At 34.5% G+C, this 18,929-nt stretch overlaps 1 protein-coding gene across 3 annotated transcripts in view; it reads right to left on the bottom strand.

Moving 5' to 3' along the window:
• CCDC178 (coiled-coil domain containing 178) overlaps positions 1-18,929 on the bottom strand; it is a 193,748-nt gene that overhangs the window by 114,961 nt on the left and 59,858 nt on the right. For all 3 annotated transcript variants that reach the window (XM_068932793.1, XM_068932794.1, XM_068932791.1), the window contains 3 exons: positions 16,817-16,930; positions 12,683-12,828; positions 9,661-9,820 (listed from right to left, as the gene is read on the bottom strand). In XM_068932793.1, coding sequence (XP_068788894.1) covers positions 9,661-9,820; positions 12,683-12,828; positions 16,817-16,930 — 420 coding nt within the window. The remainder of the gene's footprint in view (positions 1-9,660; positions 9,821-12,682; positions 12,829-16,816; positions 16,931-18,929) is intronic.

Below are 18,929 nucleotides of genomic sequence, written 5' to 3'. Positions count from 1 at the left end.
CCAGAAAATGGGACTGGTACACAAAAGAAAAAATTCACAGACTGAGGCACAGAAAAAAGTCTGTCATGAAAATCCTTCAGTCATACAGTTAAAGAATAAGTAAATGAACAGCATATGTGTAAAAAGTTAGATATACGGATATAGAGGGTAACAATAATTCATCTATGTTGCTTAAACAACAGATAAACTATTAAAAATATTAACAGTAGAACGACGATGAATTCATAATACCGCATTTTTTTTAATCAACACAACCCTTATCCACATATGAATTTCTTACACTTTTTGCCTGCATACTAATACTCATTTTGGAAGCTTAATCTAAAATAAAAAAAAGAAAAAGAAAAGCAGGATATAAAATAGCACAGTACCAGACAGTATCATAAATATGTCTAAGAAACACAATCTAAGCTACAAAAATATACTAAAGATGGTAATAACATCATGCAATGGACTTACTCAAGGACTTTGCTATCAGTCAAACATTTAAAGTATGCAGTAGCCTGCACCTGAGTTGACACACAGTGACTTAGGAAGGAGCTAAACCAACTCTAATTATTCCATGATCCTAAAACTCCGAATTAGCTAAACAAAATTCATTATTTTAACTCTGGAGCTAGAATAAGACACAAGAAGCTGGCAAAGAACCCTCACAGCCTAGTTTCATCACATGAAGTAGTAAATGTTATCTTCTTAATCCTGCACTACACCTACTTTTCAAAAAGGACATACCTCAGACTTCATATATCAAACAAGAATTTTACACTTATAGTAAATTACTACATTCCTGTAACATTTAAGGCTATCTTACAGTTTCCTTGCATTGCATTGACACATTGAATCAGCACAAACTAGTCAAAATTCAATCTTTAGAATTAACTGAGCCCAGAGGGAAAGATTAACCACATTCCCGAAGTCGCCAAAGAGTACAGTTTGATCCTTATTCATGCCAGCTTGAGGTAAAATTCTCATATGTAATTGTCCAATACACTGGACAGAAAAATAGAATACTCCAAAGGACGGGCCATCATACCCTCAACCCAGATGAAGGCTAAACTACCACAATCAGTAGTTCAAAGGCTCCACTAAAATTTAAATACAAGAAGGAACTGTACCTGAATATGAAAATCTTAATATTGTTTTCGTCACTTTGGAGACCTGGCATGTTTTGTGATATGCTTAACAACTGATACAGTATCTTATCAACAGAGACATTCAGACTTCAGGACAAGAAAAAAGGTCCAACATACTTCTAATTGGTAGCATTTGCATTCTTAATTTTATGTATTGTTTCTTAGAAACTTCACCTGTAAATCAAAGTCATTTTAATAACTTAAAATAACTTACTTAAGTTTCTAAGTCCTTAAAACAGTATAGATGCTTACTCTATCCAAACAAAATGAAGCAGCACAATCACTTAAATCACTTTAAACCAAAGACTACCTGGTACCTATTACCGTATTTTGAAATTTGTGCCATTAAGGTGAAAAAGAAGACATAAGAAAAGATGTGAACAGAATTCCAGGACTGCAAACGGTATCTTAATAAAATGTAATGTCTTGTGGGTCAAGTATGCAATTTTCAATTGCTTATAATTCTGAAAACTTTCAGTGGATCTCCCAGCTCCCAAACCTACACACATCCACCTCCTATTACACGTAGTTATGCTTTCAGACTTTAATTAGGATTTTTCAATAGGTTAATAGTGTTAAATAGGATTTTTCATGTTTCAGCCTTGTGCTGGATTTTAGATTATGTAAGAATAAGATGAGATGAGTGAAGAAATTAAATAAAGATTGATTTGCATTCTTAGAAACAACCTTCATGTTTATGTGTATATACAAACATATACACACATGCATACATTATATATATGAAATATATGCTTTATAAATATGAATTATAATTAATATTTTATATATATTATTTCCAGACTGATCCAATGCTACTTATTGATGCTACCTTAATGTACAGTGAGGATTAATTTGTTATTATTATGCATATAGCTTGTTTTTTATTGAAGAAACAGAAAACTATCCTTCAAAAATTTTATTAACCTTCCTCTTTTAAATCCCTTTGATTCTCACTCAGATTGTTATTACTGTCATGGCACTCAACCTCTAGCTATGCATATTCCTCAGAAGGGAATGTATATGACTTCCCTATGAGCCAATAAAACCAGTGGGATGGTTATCTGGGTAATACTGCCAGCACTTCCCACAGGACAGCATGTAAGTCAGTATGCTAAGTCTACCCAGGAGCATGGAGTAAGATTCAAAAGTCTATCTTGTAACATGGGAGTCCCACATTCCAGTGTAGCACACTGTTGGAAGCCATTGAGTCAACTAATTAAAGACAATTTTATAGGCAGTCTATTTGTTACCCTTACCCCGCACACATAGAAAATAGCCTAAAGGGAGCAGTGGTTCTCTCTAGCTTAAAAAAATCCTCTTTTGTCATACAGCTTAAAATGTAACTCATGTGTTTACATGGATATGCTGTAACAAAGCTCTGATTTCAGTAACATTACCACTGATTAGCAGTATTTTTTGAAAGTAAAAGATGGAAAGTATTAGTGCAGCAAGACCAAAAACAATTCCTAGAAGAAAAGATGACCTAAATAGATGAACAGTAAATGATAAAAGACACCTGATGGATTTTATCTAATACTATCATGAGAAACAGCCTCTTGGATGTAACTTTGTTTTCTCCTATTTCTTAATTCAGTCTTCAGCAGTATATTACTACATTTCTGTAACGAGCCCTTCTGAGATATGCCATTTTGTAGATTATTTCATTAGCAATACCCTCAATAACTGATGAAACAACATATCATGACTAACTGTAAGAATCGGTCATGGATTTTCTGATATACCATTCCACAAATAGAAACACTTTTCCATAAAAAACAAACTGCTCATAGGAACACATTGATTTAAAATGAAAAACATTTTAAAATGAAAAATATTCAGGTTAAAGTCAAAATGCATTTTCAGAATAAGTATTCTCGTTTAAGAATAACATTCAAAACTTATTTTAATATCTATGAACTTGAAAGCCAAAAGAAATCTATACTCCCACACTTTAAAAATTTCTGCTTTGTGATAAGGAGCAAATGTTGTCATTCCATTAAAAGAACTTTTAAATGAAGCTTTGTATACCTAAGAAAATTCTGTTCAATTTTAGATGTAACACATTGCTGGAGTGCTTTGCTGGAGTGCGTGCAAATTTAAGGTACAATACTAAAGAAATATTAACTTTTTGTTATCTTCTTTTACCGTATCATGCAATAGTTAAATCAATAGAAAATCTAGAAACATTAATGGGTATCAAGGATTTTTTAGCAGAAGACTAATGTTAACCAACACAATTAGGAAGTCATGATTATTGCCACCATTGTAAGGCAAAAAGAAAGCTAAAATATGATCATGTGGCCATCATCTCTTTTCAGAGATCTAAAGCTGTGTTTTTCAATCTCACTAGTATTTTCCTTTATTCCTGCATCATTCTCTTCTGCATAAAGTTTAATAGTTCATTTCATCCCACCTTAAAAATGAGCTAATGAGGATGATGAGTAATTCTCACCTTCAAATTCCACTGCCAGCTGTGCACCTCTGGCTTTTTGTCTTGACACCTACATCTGTATTTCTTCCTAAGTAGAAGGAACTACCAAATAACTTTCAATTTTCAGAGTCAAAACCTTGCCCTGACTCAACTAGTTTCTAATAGCACTTCTCCCACACTAAACAATACCATGCATGTTGTGCTGATGTGGGTTTTATTTTCACCTTAGTTACGAGTAGGTGTGAAATATTGCCATGTATATTCACAGCCTATTCAGGAAATTTCCCCGTTTAGTTTTTGTACTTCACGACACTTGAAACAAAATATTCTAATTTTTTCAACTACCAAGATAGTAGTTGTCATTCAGTGTAATGTCCAACAAGAATTTCTAGCAACCCTAAATTGTAATGTGTTGAACTCCTCTCCTTCAGTAAGCTCCTCTATACTCCAGAAGTTAGAACATTCCTATGTTTGATTTCCCCACTCCTATGTTTGATTGTTTTGTTTGATTTGAGTGGGGTTTAATCCTGTGAGAACTAATTTTTCAGTTGCTCATCACTCACCTTAAAAATAGTCTTAGCCCTGTCTTACCGCATTACCTATCAGTAATGGTCTCACTCAGATTCAGATCCAGAGAAGCAGAGCCTGTAAAAACCAGTCTAAGATGCATGTTCCATTACTACTTCAGTAAACCAGTTTTCATCTCTAGATGCTGGGTGAATAAGCCTCCTATTCATTCTACCGTAGTACCTCAAGTCAGGACTTTTACAGAAATGGTCAATCCAGAAATTAGAATTAAAACGCTATTTCATTCTACCCCAATTAATCAAGAGAATTTATCATTATCATTCTATACCAAGCAGGCTAGATGATTTGATCTTTTATCATCAGGGAAAACTTCTGAAAGCTGTCAAAATGATCTTTTCCAGTGAGCCACACTGTTCATCCCTCTAAAGGCAACAAAAACCTTCATCAGTTTCCCATAATCAGCTTCCACAAATCATGTCCAGCCTCCCTGAAGAGCCTACTTTACATTACCTGGATTAAGGCTGAATTAGCTATAAGCCCTAGTTCCAATGCCTTCACAAACTCCTCCACTCAGTGGTACTAAGCCTTCTGCCCATTTCTGCCGGGTAACAAGCTGAAGTTCCTGTTGAGACTTTTAGATTGTCCATAAAGTGGTGAAGGAATATTTGGCTTTGCTGGTGTTATTTCTGCCAGCTTAGTATGGCTACCTTCTGTTTTAATACCAACGAACCGAAGTACATGTCTTATTCACACTGCATGGTTTTTATTAATTAAAAAAAAAAAAACACCTCTTTTCAAACAGCCAGTGCCATCCTTTTGGATGCTTACACTCTCCACCACACACCACAGACTTAATATTTCAGAGTACTTCCACGTTACATTACAGCATCTCAACAGTTTTCTGTAACGTTGGCTCAGTTTTTATTCTGACTACAATACAGTTCTTTCTAAAAGTAGTACTCCTAGGTTTCTCTTCAGTCTCACTCTTCTTCCCTCCCCTTCATGAGTTATCCAGTCTTCTTCCCAAATTCTTCAGTGGGGAAAAGCCCTTGAAAATACAGTTTGCAGTTTCTGCCCGTTCCAGTAAATCCCTAGATCACTGATTTAGGAAAGCTAGAACGACATCAGACATTTTTTTCTCACACTTTTTCCTAAACCATTCAATACTGGCCATCATCAACTAAAAAGGTACTTAAGGGCTAGAAGGACATTTCATCCAATTCCGTAATGGAAGTTTTATGTTATGTCTTATGCTTGACCAATGAAGAGGCTCTCGAACTCACTGCAGTTTTCGAGTCATCTGCTAACCATGAACGTTCCGTAAGTCTCCTTTTTCCCAAAAGAGTTTCTCTCTTTTGCATCAGCATTACATAACCTATCATACTTCTTTGTAATGCCTATATGACATTCCACCAGCAAAAACAGATGTATATGTGTCTTCTTCTTCAAAGATATTCATGCTACATACATTACAAAATGCTGCAAGAGATTATTCCTAGTGTCAGGTATATTGCATTTACCAATTTGCTAAAAGACCTAACAGACATGTGCACATATTTTGCCTATGTCAGACACTTGCAGACCTTCTCTCCCCATTTATCACTGCTGAGAATTGCCTTCTATAGTCAGAAACTGCATAGTGATGGTCTGAAGAAAATAAGACTCTTTATAAGTAACACAAGTATCAAAGTCATCACACAGACTAAGGCAGAGAGAAAAATACTATACTGATTCATTCATCCTTTTTAAATTAATTCATTATTCATTTTGATTTTGTAAGACATAAAGTGACCTAGCTTGGATTTTTAAGTATTCTTCCCTCATCCTGCATCAGAATGAGCACAGTTCCCAAACCTGGGCAGGTTTCTGTTGGTTATAGTTGATCTACCTCTAAGCAAACAGATACACTAGCAAAGAATCACTTATCTGTGTAATGGATGGAAGGTGTTGCTGAAAAACTACATATCACAGTTTCAATAAACGGCATTCTTCCTATCATTAGGAATTGGTGAGGTGACAACAGCTGGTATTAAGAAGTTCACCATCAGCTGAATTAGGAATGGAACATTATTTACTCAGTTTGGAACCATAACACTGTTGGGTTACCTAAAGTCGTAATTATTACAAGATGTTAATGCATATATGTACTCCTCAAATACACTGCTGAGTTTCTTCATTGAAAATTCATTTTTGGCATAAGAGATCACAAGAAATCACTCCAAAGTTATTGGGCTTAACAGAAGGAAAAAAAAAAAAGAAATGGAAATGTCATTTAAAAAAAGTAGGGACAGTGACTTAGCATTTGGCCAAACCAGTCAATTTAGTCTCAGAACTGTGAAGTTATGCTGCGTTTCTTCCAAGTGAGATGTAAAAAGAATTAAAAAAAAAAAAACCATTCTGTCGTTGTCAATCAGGGCAGACAGACAGGGACCTGGGACAGTACAGAATTTCATCTGCATATCCCTGCATTTATTGCAATTGAATTCCCTTTCTATTCAACCTCTAACACAAATAGGTTCTTAACTCCCTGGTTATCTATTTTTATGTGCAATCATAATGAAAGCTAATTTGTATATACTAAGCAAGCCTCCTAATTATGTCACATTTTAAAAATTTTACTAGGTACCACTATCTAGATACAATGAATTCTACAAGTTAATAGTACAACTCCTGAAAAGTCTTTTATATCTTTCACCAATCTCTTGAATTTTCAGAAAACTTCTTTGTATCGTTTTTCGTTATGAATATTTCCAAAGACTCCTTGACAAATGAGGACCTACAAAAGAAACCTAATTTTACTCCTTTCTCTACGTATGTGGAAAATAGAGAAGATGCATGATAATACTCTATAGCTAAAATTTTACAGGGAAGAGAACCACAGATAAAACACTACTATAACCACTACAATTCATACTCAGAAAATGAACTTATTAAAAAAATACAGCCTAGAAGCTGGGAGGAGCCAATCACTCAAAACCCTGTCACCTCGTAGTTGTCAACAACCACTTGCTTGATGTCAGTCAATAATCAGTAACAAGCCACACACTTTTGTTTTATTTAAATGATTTTTCCAAATGATTTTATCAAAATGCTTGCTATTGCAGCAATTCCAATGAAGAAGAAGAATATGCAATACAATGCATTGCAGTGCAGTATGCACTGCAATACACAGGGAAGGGAGCAATTTTACCCCTCACTGGGGTAAAGAATTTCTAGCTACCAGACGAAAATAGTGGATGACACTCAGAATGAAAAAGAGAAATTTGCTACCTGGAGGAAATGAAACAATACTTATTTAGACTACAAGGAATGGCCAGCCTATCTTTCAGATAGGAAAAGGAAGAAAAATTAATTTGGGGAAAAAAATTAAATGCCCTGTAGAATCTGAAAGGGAAAATTATAGTTGTAAAAGCTAAATGCACAATGACGGGCTTTCTAATGGAGGCACTTTCACACAAAAGGGCTCTCTAAAAGGTTAAGCAGGGAGAGTAAGATATGGACAAAGACAGAAACAGCTTACCATGAATATTTTCCTGTCAGAAAAGGAGTGTAAACGAAAAGGATGCAGGGAGGGAGAGAAAGAGAGACCTTTCTGATTTAATAGAGGTACATCTGATGCATTTTTTTCTCAGCTTTTTTACACATTTGCAAATGGATTAGTGGGATTTCCTGGTTGCTGTGAATAAATGCTTTTATCTGCATTTTCCACAAAGACAATGAGGAACGACATTAAAATAACTAGGTAATAACATGGTAAATATTCAAAGGGTGATAGTGTGTGCCTCCATTTCAGCTGCAGGTCTAGAGAGAGAGATGGCATCATAGAGACAAAAATGTGTTCCAGTAAAAACTAAAACATGCTCTCTGGCACGCAGTAAAAAATTTGTACTAACATTAATTTAATAAAGAAGTACTGTTACCGATAACTCAGTAGGTATGTAAGCTAGATGGGAGGAGAGACTAGACAGCATGAAGCAGGAAACTTTAGGAAAAACAACTCTTGATGTTCTAGAGAAGGAGGTAAGAAAGGTTCCGCACTGAATTATTCTTAGAGTGATTCTAAAGTTTAGCTGAACATGAGCAAGTCCATATACTGGCAAGTATTTTTGACCTCAGAATTAATTTAACAGAATCATGAAGCAAAATATGGTATTTTGAAAGGACTGGTTTCTCTGTAAAAAATAAAAAAGTACTAATTTCTCTTTTGAAAAAACAAATGTTTTATGGTTGTTTTGTCCTTTTCTTTCATATTCTAGGCAATATAGATTTTGTGAAAACAAACAAAACAAGCATGCAACAGTCTGATAAACCTTACCCTCAGCTACGTACCTTTGAGGCAAAATAAAAATTAGTCTAAAAGTTTTCTACCACTAGTATGAAAGGAGAGTTCAGTTTTGACACCATTTTTTATCCATTTTGCATCTCTTTGCACAATTGAAAACAACTGCATGGGGAAGAGTTAAGAATATTGACATGTTTACACAAATTTCGTGACTATATTCTCTGTTCCCAAAGTGTTTGTAATTTCAGCATTGCACAAAAGCCCTGAATATTACAGACAATTAAGTGACTAGTATAACTTATTTCAGCTATTCTAAGCTATTTGAGGAAAGTATATAATGTCCATGAAAGTAAAGAACACAAGACCAAAATTTAGTATTTAAATTATTTTTAACAGACCTACAAATGCAAAAATATTAACTTAAGAATGAGCCCCCAATCAAAGGACAAATATGTTAATATGGCCATTTTCTCACAAAAATAAAGAAAAATTAAACACAAGGAAGTAAGCATTTTACCATTTTCTTAGGAAAAACATTTAAATATGAAAATAATGCAGAGAACAACTTAGAGAATTATAGTGCATCTGATTTCTCTGAACATTTTGTGGTTATACCTACAGTGTGTTTCATACTTCTATGTCAAAAGACTGATTCCTCAGTTACATCCACACAGACAATGGCTCCCATTTGCCTGGTATCAACTGTAGCATCTGAGATCCAGACGGGGTCCTTCTACAGGGTAGCCCTTGACAGTTCAGAAATGGCTTTATCTACAAGTCCCAAGTTTGACTGCCACACTACTAAGACTGAACCCGATGAACACTATTCTAGTAAGGAAGTGATTTAAAAAAAATGGGAACTTATTGATGCTCTGAGATTTTGTTACTGAATAGTTAGTCAAAAGGATGATTAATGAGAATAAAAGTTTTTCAAGTTAGCAGGGGAGATTTCTTTTCCTCCCCAGAGGTATACACAAATCAAAGTTAAAGAAAACATAGAAGATAAAGTATGCAATAACCTCAAACATTAACAGAAAATTGAAACGGCAAAAGCAAATGAACATTTTCATAATTTTCCTAAAACCATTTCTTTATTCACAGAAATACAAAATACTACCACAGAAAAACAGCAACTTATTTCAATGGCAATATTATTTTGCATACTGACAAGAAGATATTACGTATGTTAAACTTTTGATAAAACTGTGCATCTGAAAAGAACCAGAACTAACCAGTTGGTATATGTCTTACATAAAAAAAACCCCTAGTATTCTGGTAATACTCACCTCCAAATCTTTCAAATTTTTCTTTCTAGTCTGTAGTAACTCTCCATATGTTTTTTCTTCCTGCTTTAATCTTTTTTCATATTCTGCTAGCTCATCCTGGAGACGATCAAACACTATCTGAACATTTTGCTGCTTAAACATCACAGCACTTAAATTTTTCCTTTGAAAGAAAAAAATTTCCATTATTTAATCAAGATATTCTGCTATACTTTTTTTAAACCTTTAATAATACATAAAATAGAATCTTCTCTCATATAATGAAACCCTTTTAAAAAGAACAAAGAATTATATGACAGAGCTCATCATGAATGTCTAGACCACTTAAAAGACACTCTGCTTATCCAATGAGCCTACTGAGATGCATAACTCTCACCAACTTTCAAGAATGGCTTCCATTCTGAAAGCACCTTTCTAGCGGACAGACTGTTTCACTCCCACGTGCAGAGTATCTGCTTAAACTATAATATCTGAGATACAGAATAAGCTCTGGATCAGTGACATATTGGGCAACTAATACTTTAATATTTATTGAGATGGGAAATGTGAGATTTATATGCCATTAGTATAATATTTATTTCATGTCTCTTGTCTATATCTAGTATGGTTTCTTTAAACTGCACATTTGAAATATGTAAAATTAAGCAATTTTCAGAGGTTTATAGTTTGTACTAACATTATGTTCTCTCAGGGTCTGTATTTCAGTTACTTTTAGACAAGAGTATACTAAAGTATTTCTAACACTGCTTTTCTGCAAGACAAACTAAATTAGACCCTTGTAGGTAATTTAAGAATTGATCGTGTAATAATAATAATAATAATAATAATAATAATAATAATAATAATAATAATAATAATAATGATGATGATGATGATGATGATGATGTGCACATGCAAGAGGAAACAAGAGAATTTACACTACTGTCCCTCCTTGGGTAATAAATCACAGCATCTAAGGTTTCCTCTGAATTAGTGTCTCCAAAAACCTCTCAGAGAGGCTAACTTAAGGAATTCTTGGGAAATTACCTAAAGTTCCCTTTCACAGGAACACCCTTCCAGCCTTCCTTGTCTCCAGCACATCCCCTTAACTTGCCTCCTGCCTGCATTTCCCTTTTGCTCGGCACCAGCCTCCTATATGGGAACTGGTGTGTATAAATGGTAAGGGTTCCAATAGAGTATGCTCCTCACACAAACCTACAGTTCACAGGTCATCTTTGTAATTTAATTAACAGTAAAATCCAGCGGGATAAAAAGAATGGAGTGAATGGACTTTACATTCATTCTTAACTTAAGACACAAACATATGTCTTTAGGTCTTCTAAGAGTAAAAAAACCCAGCTTTTCCAATTCCATTTGTACAAGGCTACTTTCATGTGCTTCTGCGTGGGATTCTTGTGGCATATGATTTTCCCTCAGTTAGCAGGTTAGGCTAAATTTTGCAGAAGCCTCTTCAGTTTTACCACCAATTTTATTGTGGGGAAAAAAAAGGATTTATTTTAAGCTATTATTATTTTGATAATACTGTGCCAATATTTCTATTTTCTAATATAAGCCAATATTTAGTCTTCTTTATTGAATTACAGGCAAGCAATAGTAAGTCCAAGAGATATTATTCTTCAAAGATAGTAGCAAGGAAATTAGAAAAGGACAACAGTTAAGACTGAAAGCAGAAGTAGGAACTCTTGTATCTCAGTTTCTCCACCAAAACAGGCTAGACTTTGCCTGACACCGCATAAGAAAAATGGAAATAACAGCCAAGAGCAGAAGTAGAAACAGGTAGTCCTTCATTCACAGTTTTTCTACTAAGGCAGGCAGGGATCCTCATGCTTAACAAAAGCAGAAGCATCAGTTCAAACATATCAGTACATTTAACATTGAACTACTATGTATATTACACAAAATATAACAGGAATAACCAAAATCAGTGGGATTTTTGCATAGTTTTTTTTTTTTTAAACTTTACAGCTCCTTCTACCAGATGGGATCTGTGAGAAGCAGATTTTCAAGAAAAATACAAAGTTTTCATTACTGTCTATTTTAGGACTAGAAAATGGGGAATTCGCTAAAGAATTCCAATTTGAAAGAGAGCTGAACTTCACAGCTATTTAGAAACAGCAAATTGTTGGAGGAAAATAATCTTTCAGTACCACTTTTTATTTATCTTATCCCTTCCTTCTGTAAGTCTGAATATAGTGTTTCCCTGGAATGAAACTACTGACTTTGAAGTGGTTTTCAGTCATGGAAAGATGCCTTCCGTTCTTGAAGGTCAGTAAGTTCAGCTGAACACTGGGTCCCTCTGAATCATTCTCTTTGAATCAAGAGTTGAAAAAAAGAACATCCAGTCCCATGCAGCTGGCTTAAAAATTTACATAGAGAATGGTTTTGTTTTGTTTTTCCCAATCAAGAATTTAATGGAATAGTCTCTCAAAGATCTTGTAACACCAACAACACATAAGTGAATGAGACCACAGATGGGGAGCTGTAATATGATGACGCAAGGTTCTTTTTTTCACAGTTTACCCATCCTGTACAATTCAACAATATAAGCTGTTTTCTCTTTGACATTGCACAGCAGGTTCACCTTTATCCTTGAAGAGTAAGCATGCTGTGCAATCAGCATATATGGCCCTCCAAGGCTTGCATGGCCTAGAAGGCAGCCTGCATTTCCAGTTGGATAGAGCCCTTTGAGACTATTTTCAGGACTCATCAGTCACAGTAAGGGTAGGTCCACATTTCTTAAACCAGAGAAAACACAGAATGTGAGGAATCCTCCATTAATTAAGGATGCAACTGACCATGAATATTATTAGATTTCCAGAAGTAATTCTGATGCCTGGAATTCCATTTGCTAGGCAGACAATTTATCATGGATGACTTCTACAGATGCATTAAAACTGCAAACAATCATCATACAAAAATATCTTCAAATCATTGAGGAAAATTGCATTATATTTCCTAGAAATAATACTGCAAAAGTAGTAACATTAAACTGTCCTTAAAAATTAATATAAGAGGTAGCTCTCACCCCAAATCAATGAAAGATTTTTCGGTATTTTCCATCTGCATTTCCTTCATGTTCCATAATGCATTTAACTCTTTAAGTTCATTTTTAAAATTTTCAGTAGTATGAAAGTTTTCAGCAATTTGACTGGAAACAACTGAATACTTTTCCTGGAAATTAAAAAATACATAGCATGTATAGAAGGTAGGGCCAGATTTCCAGATATTAAATTTTAAGCACATGATTATAGGCAACAATGCATGAAATTGTATACCCAAAGAAACAGAACTGCTTGCAGAGGGGCAGTTGAAGCACTTAGTGCAACTGGAATAATCGTATTTCTTTAAGAGCACAATTTCAAATGTCCCAATTATAGTTCCCCAACTTGCTGCACAGACCTTCTACTATATATCCATAAATTTTATTATGGCATTTGCATTTTTGCAATTGCGTGTGTATATGTATGCATGTTTGTATGCCTTCATAAAACACATATCTTTTATTTCTCTTCTCACATATAAAAGTTTTCAAACAACAGCTTGCACAGCAAAAACTTTATTAGTGACAGCGAAAGATAACAATTTTCACAAATGACCCAGGTCTGGGCCAATTTATTTCAGTGTAGGCAGAGTCAGTGATTTAATTGGCATCTTTTGTTACTAGAACATCAAAATACTTACATGATTTAATAGTGTTTCAGGCAAACACTTAAAAATCTTGACTTCTGGAAAAGTCAGTATTTTCAGATGCCACTGGCTGCATGCAGCATTTGGCTTACTCATTATCTCTGAAAGTTGGTATTATTCATTTAGTTGCCAAATAGGGATTTTTCCTCTCTTAGCTGGCAAGTTTTTCATAACATAGTTGCCCTGCACCAGAGATAGTGGAGAATTAAAGCACGCAGTACAAGACTTCTGAACTCCTGTCCATTTTTCTCATCTACAAGTACTCTACCTTTCAAAGAGATGCTGATGTCAAGCCTTTGAAAAAACTCTCAGTTAAAAAAAATTGTTTTCCCTAAACTCCATGTTCTATAATATTAGATTGCAAGGTCTTTTTCTTTAAAAAAGTGGCTGACAGTCACAGGGCCAAGAAAATGTAAAGATTCATTACACAAGCACACACAGTTTTCAATAGCAACAGTATTTAATAAACAAAACTGTAGCTTCTCCAAAATGAAAGAGGTAAACACAAAGCACTGTATAAGCAGAATAGTAATAAGTAAGCAGGTGGGAGTCTACTACGGGCTAATATTTTTAAAGTGGTCTTGTTGCATGTAGGAAAAATTAAATCTTACAATCCATACTAATGGGCTGTACACAGCTATGTAAATGGGCTAAATTGAGAGGGAGGAAAATACCTTCTGATTCTCTTTATACACACACACTCATATATATAATGTAAATATGCACACATGTATCAACACTGAATTTCAAGATCTCACATTTCAGGAGACAAAGAATGTGTCAGTGTGCTTACATGAAGATCACAATTTAAAAAAATTCTTCTTAGGTACTGTCCCATTATTGCTCAAGTGGGAGCCTGATGCATAGTCTTATTTTTTTTTCGCTTAGGAAAAAAAATGCTTCTTAGAGGCATATCTAAAAGGTAGCTGAAAAATCCAGGAATCAATATTTTTGTAACAGACACGAGCAAAGAGATGTTACAATGTGCATGGTGCCACAAGCACATGACACTTAAGGCCTCTATCTGAATTTTATAAAGTGTAATATATTTCTGTATAGGATTAGACGGAAAATTCAGGTTTCCAGCAGGAACACAGAAACATTAAAAGGCAAATGAAGATATGGTAATTAATGCAAATCCCTAGGCAACTGAACTGCCTATAGAGAGTCTCAAACCTCTGAGGAAAAATCATATCAGCTTTAGACTTAGTTCCAGGAGAACCTGGAGAAATGTGACAGCCTGTGACATACAGGATATCACAGAAGATGGTCTGTCCTGGCCTTAAACTTTATGAAAGAGTGAAATCTGAGATGCTTGAGACGTCAGGGCCAAATTATATCAATATGTTCAGAAAGAAGTCATGACCTGTTTTTTTCCCAAAGAATGGCAGGTTCACATATGAGTTTCTTTACAACAAAACCACCAATGCAAAAAAGAACTTTGTCTCTCTGACTTCCTGTATTTGCTTCGGGACTTTATAATTGAGAAGGCAGATTAAAAAACTGAGAAGGCTGGTTTCCAAGGATAGGGAACACTAGCCATTGAGTCAGTGAAATCTGGTACACATTATAGAAGACTTTGTACTCAGGTTTTAAAACAAACAAACAAACAAAAATGCTCAGATAGTCTACATTCCCTGATCCAAATATTGGCAGGACTGAATAGCCTCATGGCTTGCTGCAGTGCAAAACAGCCAATGTCCTACCTGGCCTAAAAGAGTTCCTTGAGATTGGGTCATTACCTAATGAACAGTATTTTTCATTCTTCTCGGCTGCTGAACAAGACTATGAATGCTTTACAGAATAGAATTCACCTGCTCTTATCTAGGTATTTAGTTTTCAGACACTTAAATGCCAGCAAGCCAAACTAAGTTACTTCAGATTCAGTGGTGGGAAGCAGAAGCCTCCAGAGGGTGGTGATTCATCTTGTCCTAAAATAGATAAACTATGAAAGATTGGGTGAATCGCTTGATCAGTTGGATGCTGGATTCTCTATGTTATTTCTGTACTAAGAACACTGTAGAATCATAGCCATTTCCTCTGTAAGATCATTTAAGATACACATTGGACAAGCTTTAAACAAGTTATTTGGTCATAAGAAGCCTAGATTTCCTATGACCATGTGTGCTTTTTCCTGTCACTTCCAATCTAATTAATCCCAGCGTCATCCCGTGTTCCCAGTGCCAAAGCGTCTTTGCCTCGGAGTCAATCCACTCCCACCTCATCTAATATACCTTATCTCTTTGTCTGAGCAAATAGATTGGAACTACATGAATGCTGGCTGCCCAGAGAGTAAGTGGCACTGCATTGGCACTGTCAAAAATAAGACAGCACCTTTTATAAAGGTATAAAACCTCAACTGGTTCCTCTACAAAGCTGCAAGATACTGTATCAGACCCTAAGAACGTAACTTTTAAGCTATTCAAGTATTGTTACTAGATCTGTTCTCTAGAGATCTCATAAAATAGACATTGTTTTATTCCACTTACCCAAAACAATCCTCCACTAACTCAAATACTGCTCACGTAACTAATGGACAGAGCTATTTACACAGTTAGTAGGAAACACTCTCTTAAAAATATGTATATATAAAAGAAAAAAAATGGCCTGAAAAATAGTGTAGAGTTACTGAATATCCGTATGCCGACTCATCAGTCACGTCCACATGTTCTAAGATCTTTTGGTAAACTAACAGTTTGGCAGAACTCAATTACTAACAGAAAAGGACATAAAAACTCTGTCTTCCCTGCTAAATTTAGAAACTTGAGAGAATCAACGAATTTTCCAACCCTTAATTTAAGATTCTGTCTTATATATAGGAAGGTAAAGTCTCGCAGTTTTTCCGCACAAGCTACCACCTATTCTGAGCTACGTGAAAGCTTTTCCTCTGTATGACTCATCTTTGATACTGTAATGAATAACTTAAGTTTATACAATATAAAATTAAAGGATAATAAAAATGAACAGAATCTCAAAAACAAAACACTTGTTTCTTATAATGCTTATAACCATATTTTTATAAAGCATAGTATTCAGTAATGAAATTCAAATAATTCCCTTTGGTGGACTAAAGAGTTTAGTAACTAATACAGCAGATATAAGACATCATTTACAAAAAGATGCCATCTGCTGAGCAAACATGCAATCAGCAGGCACTTTCTGTTATACTAGAATCTTTTTCTTCCTTTATTGATTTTCTCCATTGCATTTCAAAAGCCCCTCAAGCAATCTGAGCCAGTGTGGCACATGAAGAAAGCAAAGGACTTCTCAATGACCCCAATATCAATTTTGCTTTGTACTTTACCCTGTCTCAAGGCTATGGACCTGATAACTTAGTTCAAGCAAGAGACAGAAAATAGTACATACACTGTATGTATGCATATACATCCAAAGCAACCGTGTAGAAATGACAGCCTAACCTTTGAAACTAAATGTACTTCAAATACAGCCATACACACACTAAATTATTCACCTGTATATCATTTAATTGCTGCTGCACAACAGTGCTTCTTTGCTCCAGTTGTTGTTCTGTTTGCTTCTGCTGTTTATCTAGCTCTTGTACCCTCTGATCCAAGTACAAGAGTTTCTGGAAAATATAAGCAAAAACAGATGTATGAGTATCCAAAAGTTATTGTCCTACTTTCTACAGAAATCAGAAAATATATTAGCTGTTAAATAATTCTTCTAAGAGTTACCATTCATAAGCTTACTTTTGTTTCCCCTTACATACCTATTATTCTATCAACACTATATTAATTTCTATATGTATATACTCTACACTTTGAATGACAAAATGCAATATTTCAAAGTAGGAAATATCTTTGCTGCTTCTTATAGTATTTATTGTCTTACAGCAAAATATCATTACTTTTTATTCTCACTATATTTCTTTATTTATTACTTGACAAAAAGAAAGTAAAGTTCTGTATTCAAAATATATATTTGGAATAGCTTCCATGGGAGTTGTAAAAAGGATAAAAGAAATGCTTATGATTTATGATCATGAAATCATAAGAAGTTACAAGTAAGGACAACTAATCAGAGGATGGAAGAAGAAAGAAAATAAAATATTGGGATATCACATTTTTATATTCTTCATTAATCCATTCTATTATTAACTAGCACATCAAGAGAAATAGGAGTTCTTTTCTATTTTATTAAAACCACCTGCATCACTAGTGTGAGCACCAAATATTAAAGGATAGAAATTATTATTAATGCAAATAATAAGTAAAACTTTAAATTACTATATATATTTTATATGAATTATACAATAGTCATGTTATTTAAGCTTTTAAATTCCATTCATGACATAAAACAAAGAACATTAAAATAGGTAATAATATTTCTATTCTGAAAGAATAATTTAAACCTTTAACCAATAAGAAACTTCTTCCTTGAAATTACCAACACCTTTCACACATCATTCACATACAAATCTGCCTGTGCAAACTCTGCTTCCAAGCTTTTAAAACAGAAGCAAGTACACAGCCATAGACGATGATACATAGCTTACACCACACCTCTTTAGGTTTCCTGGAGACTAACGATGTGATCTTTGTCACATTGTTTCTACTTAGTTTTAGTTGGGGAAGGGCTAGCAACATTAGTCACTGCCATTAACGCGTTGTTTTGAAAATACTATTAGCTATTAGAAGATTTTTTTTTAAATTCAATTTGACTTAGTAAACCTGCATCGAAAATAAACTATCATATAATTCACTATCTGAACTGAAACGATTCAACATCCTCCATCTCTCCTCCAAAAATGGCAAAGTATTGCTACAAAAGACTCTGCAAATATTCCTTCAGATTGAATAAAAATAAAAATAAAGAACTGTAGAAGAAGATCTCCAGTTACAAGCTATTTAGTAGTAATCAGACAAGCCTATAGGCTGGTTCTGCAACAAAAACTTCACATAGGCAAGGAGAAGCAGCAAAAATTCTTGTACCTAGGCACTGGTCTGAAAATCAAAATTTCTGTATCTAAATTGAATAGGTTCAAAAAACGTTGATCTCATTTGATTGTGAGAATGTAATATAACAAATATATGGCTTACGGAAAACTCCTATCCTTAGTTTTGGATAAAATCAGCAATAGATAGATAGTTTTGTTTCCTTTTCATTTTGAAACAAAAAGAAGGCATTTTCTTTTTCTTTTCTGGCAGTAAGGTCCATTGGGAGTGCCCACCTCTTTCACACAGTTAAGAAATAATTACTTCTTTCACATTCTTTACTTTATTTCCAATTCCGTGTCCCAAGACATCTATTTCCTTTGCCAAAAAAGTGAAGCTTCAAATACCTCCTCTAGATTGTAGAACTGCTTAAATCACAGTGAACAATGCACGCCTCTGCCCACTTACTCATAAAATGTGAAAGCCATAAACTGTTGCAATCATGACAGAAGACTCAGACCTATTCCCCAAAAGAAGAGAAGGAATAAGCATGCAAAAGGAGTACGCAAAAAGGAAAAAGCAAAGGTATGGAAATACTTTTAATTTAAAAAAATCACTGAATAAATTGCCTTTCGAACAGTTCTGCAAAAGAAATACTGAATGGTTTCGTCTGAGGGTTTTTCTGAAATA

The sequence above is a fragment of the Struthio camelus genome, chromosome 2 (assembly GCF_040807025.1).
Source record: "Struthio camelus isolate bStrCam1 chromosome 2, bStrCam1.hap1, whole genome shotgun sequence".
Lineage (NCBI taxonomy): Eukaryota > Metazoa > Chordata > Aves > Struthioniformes > Struthionidae > Struthio > Struthio camelus.
This window is presented reverse-complemented; position numbering and strand designations above follow the sequence as displayed.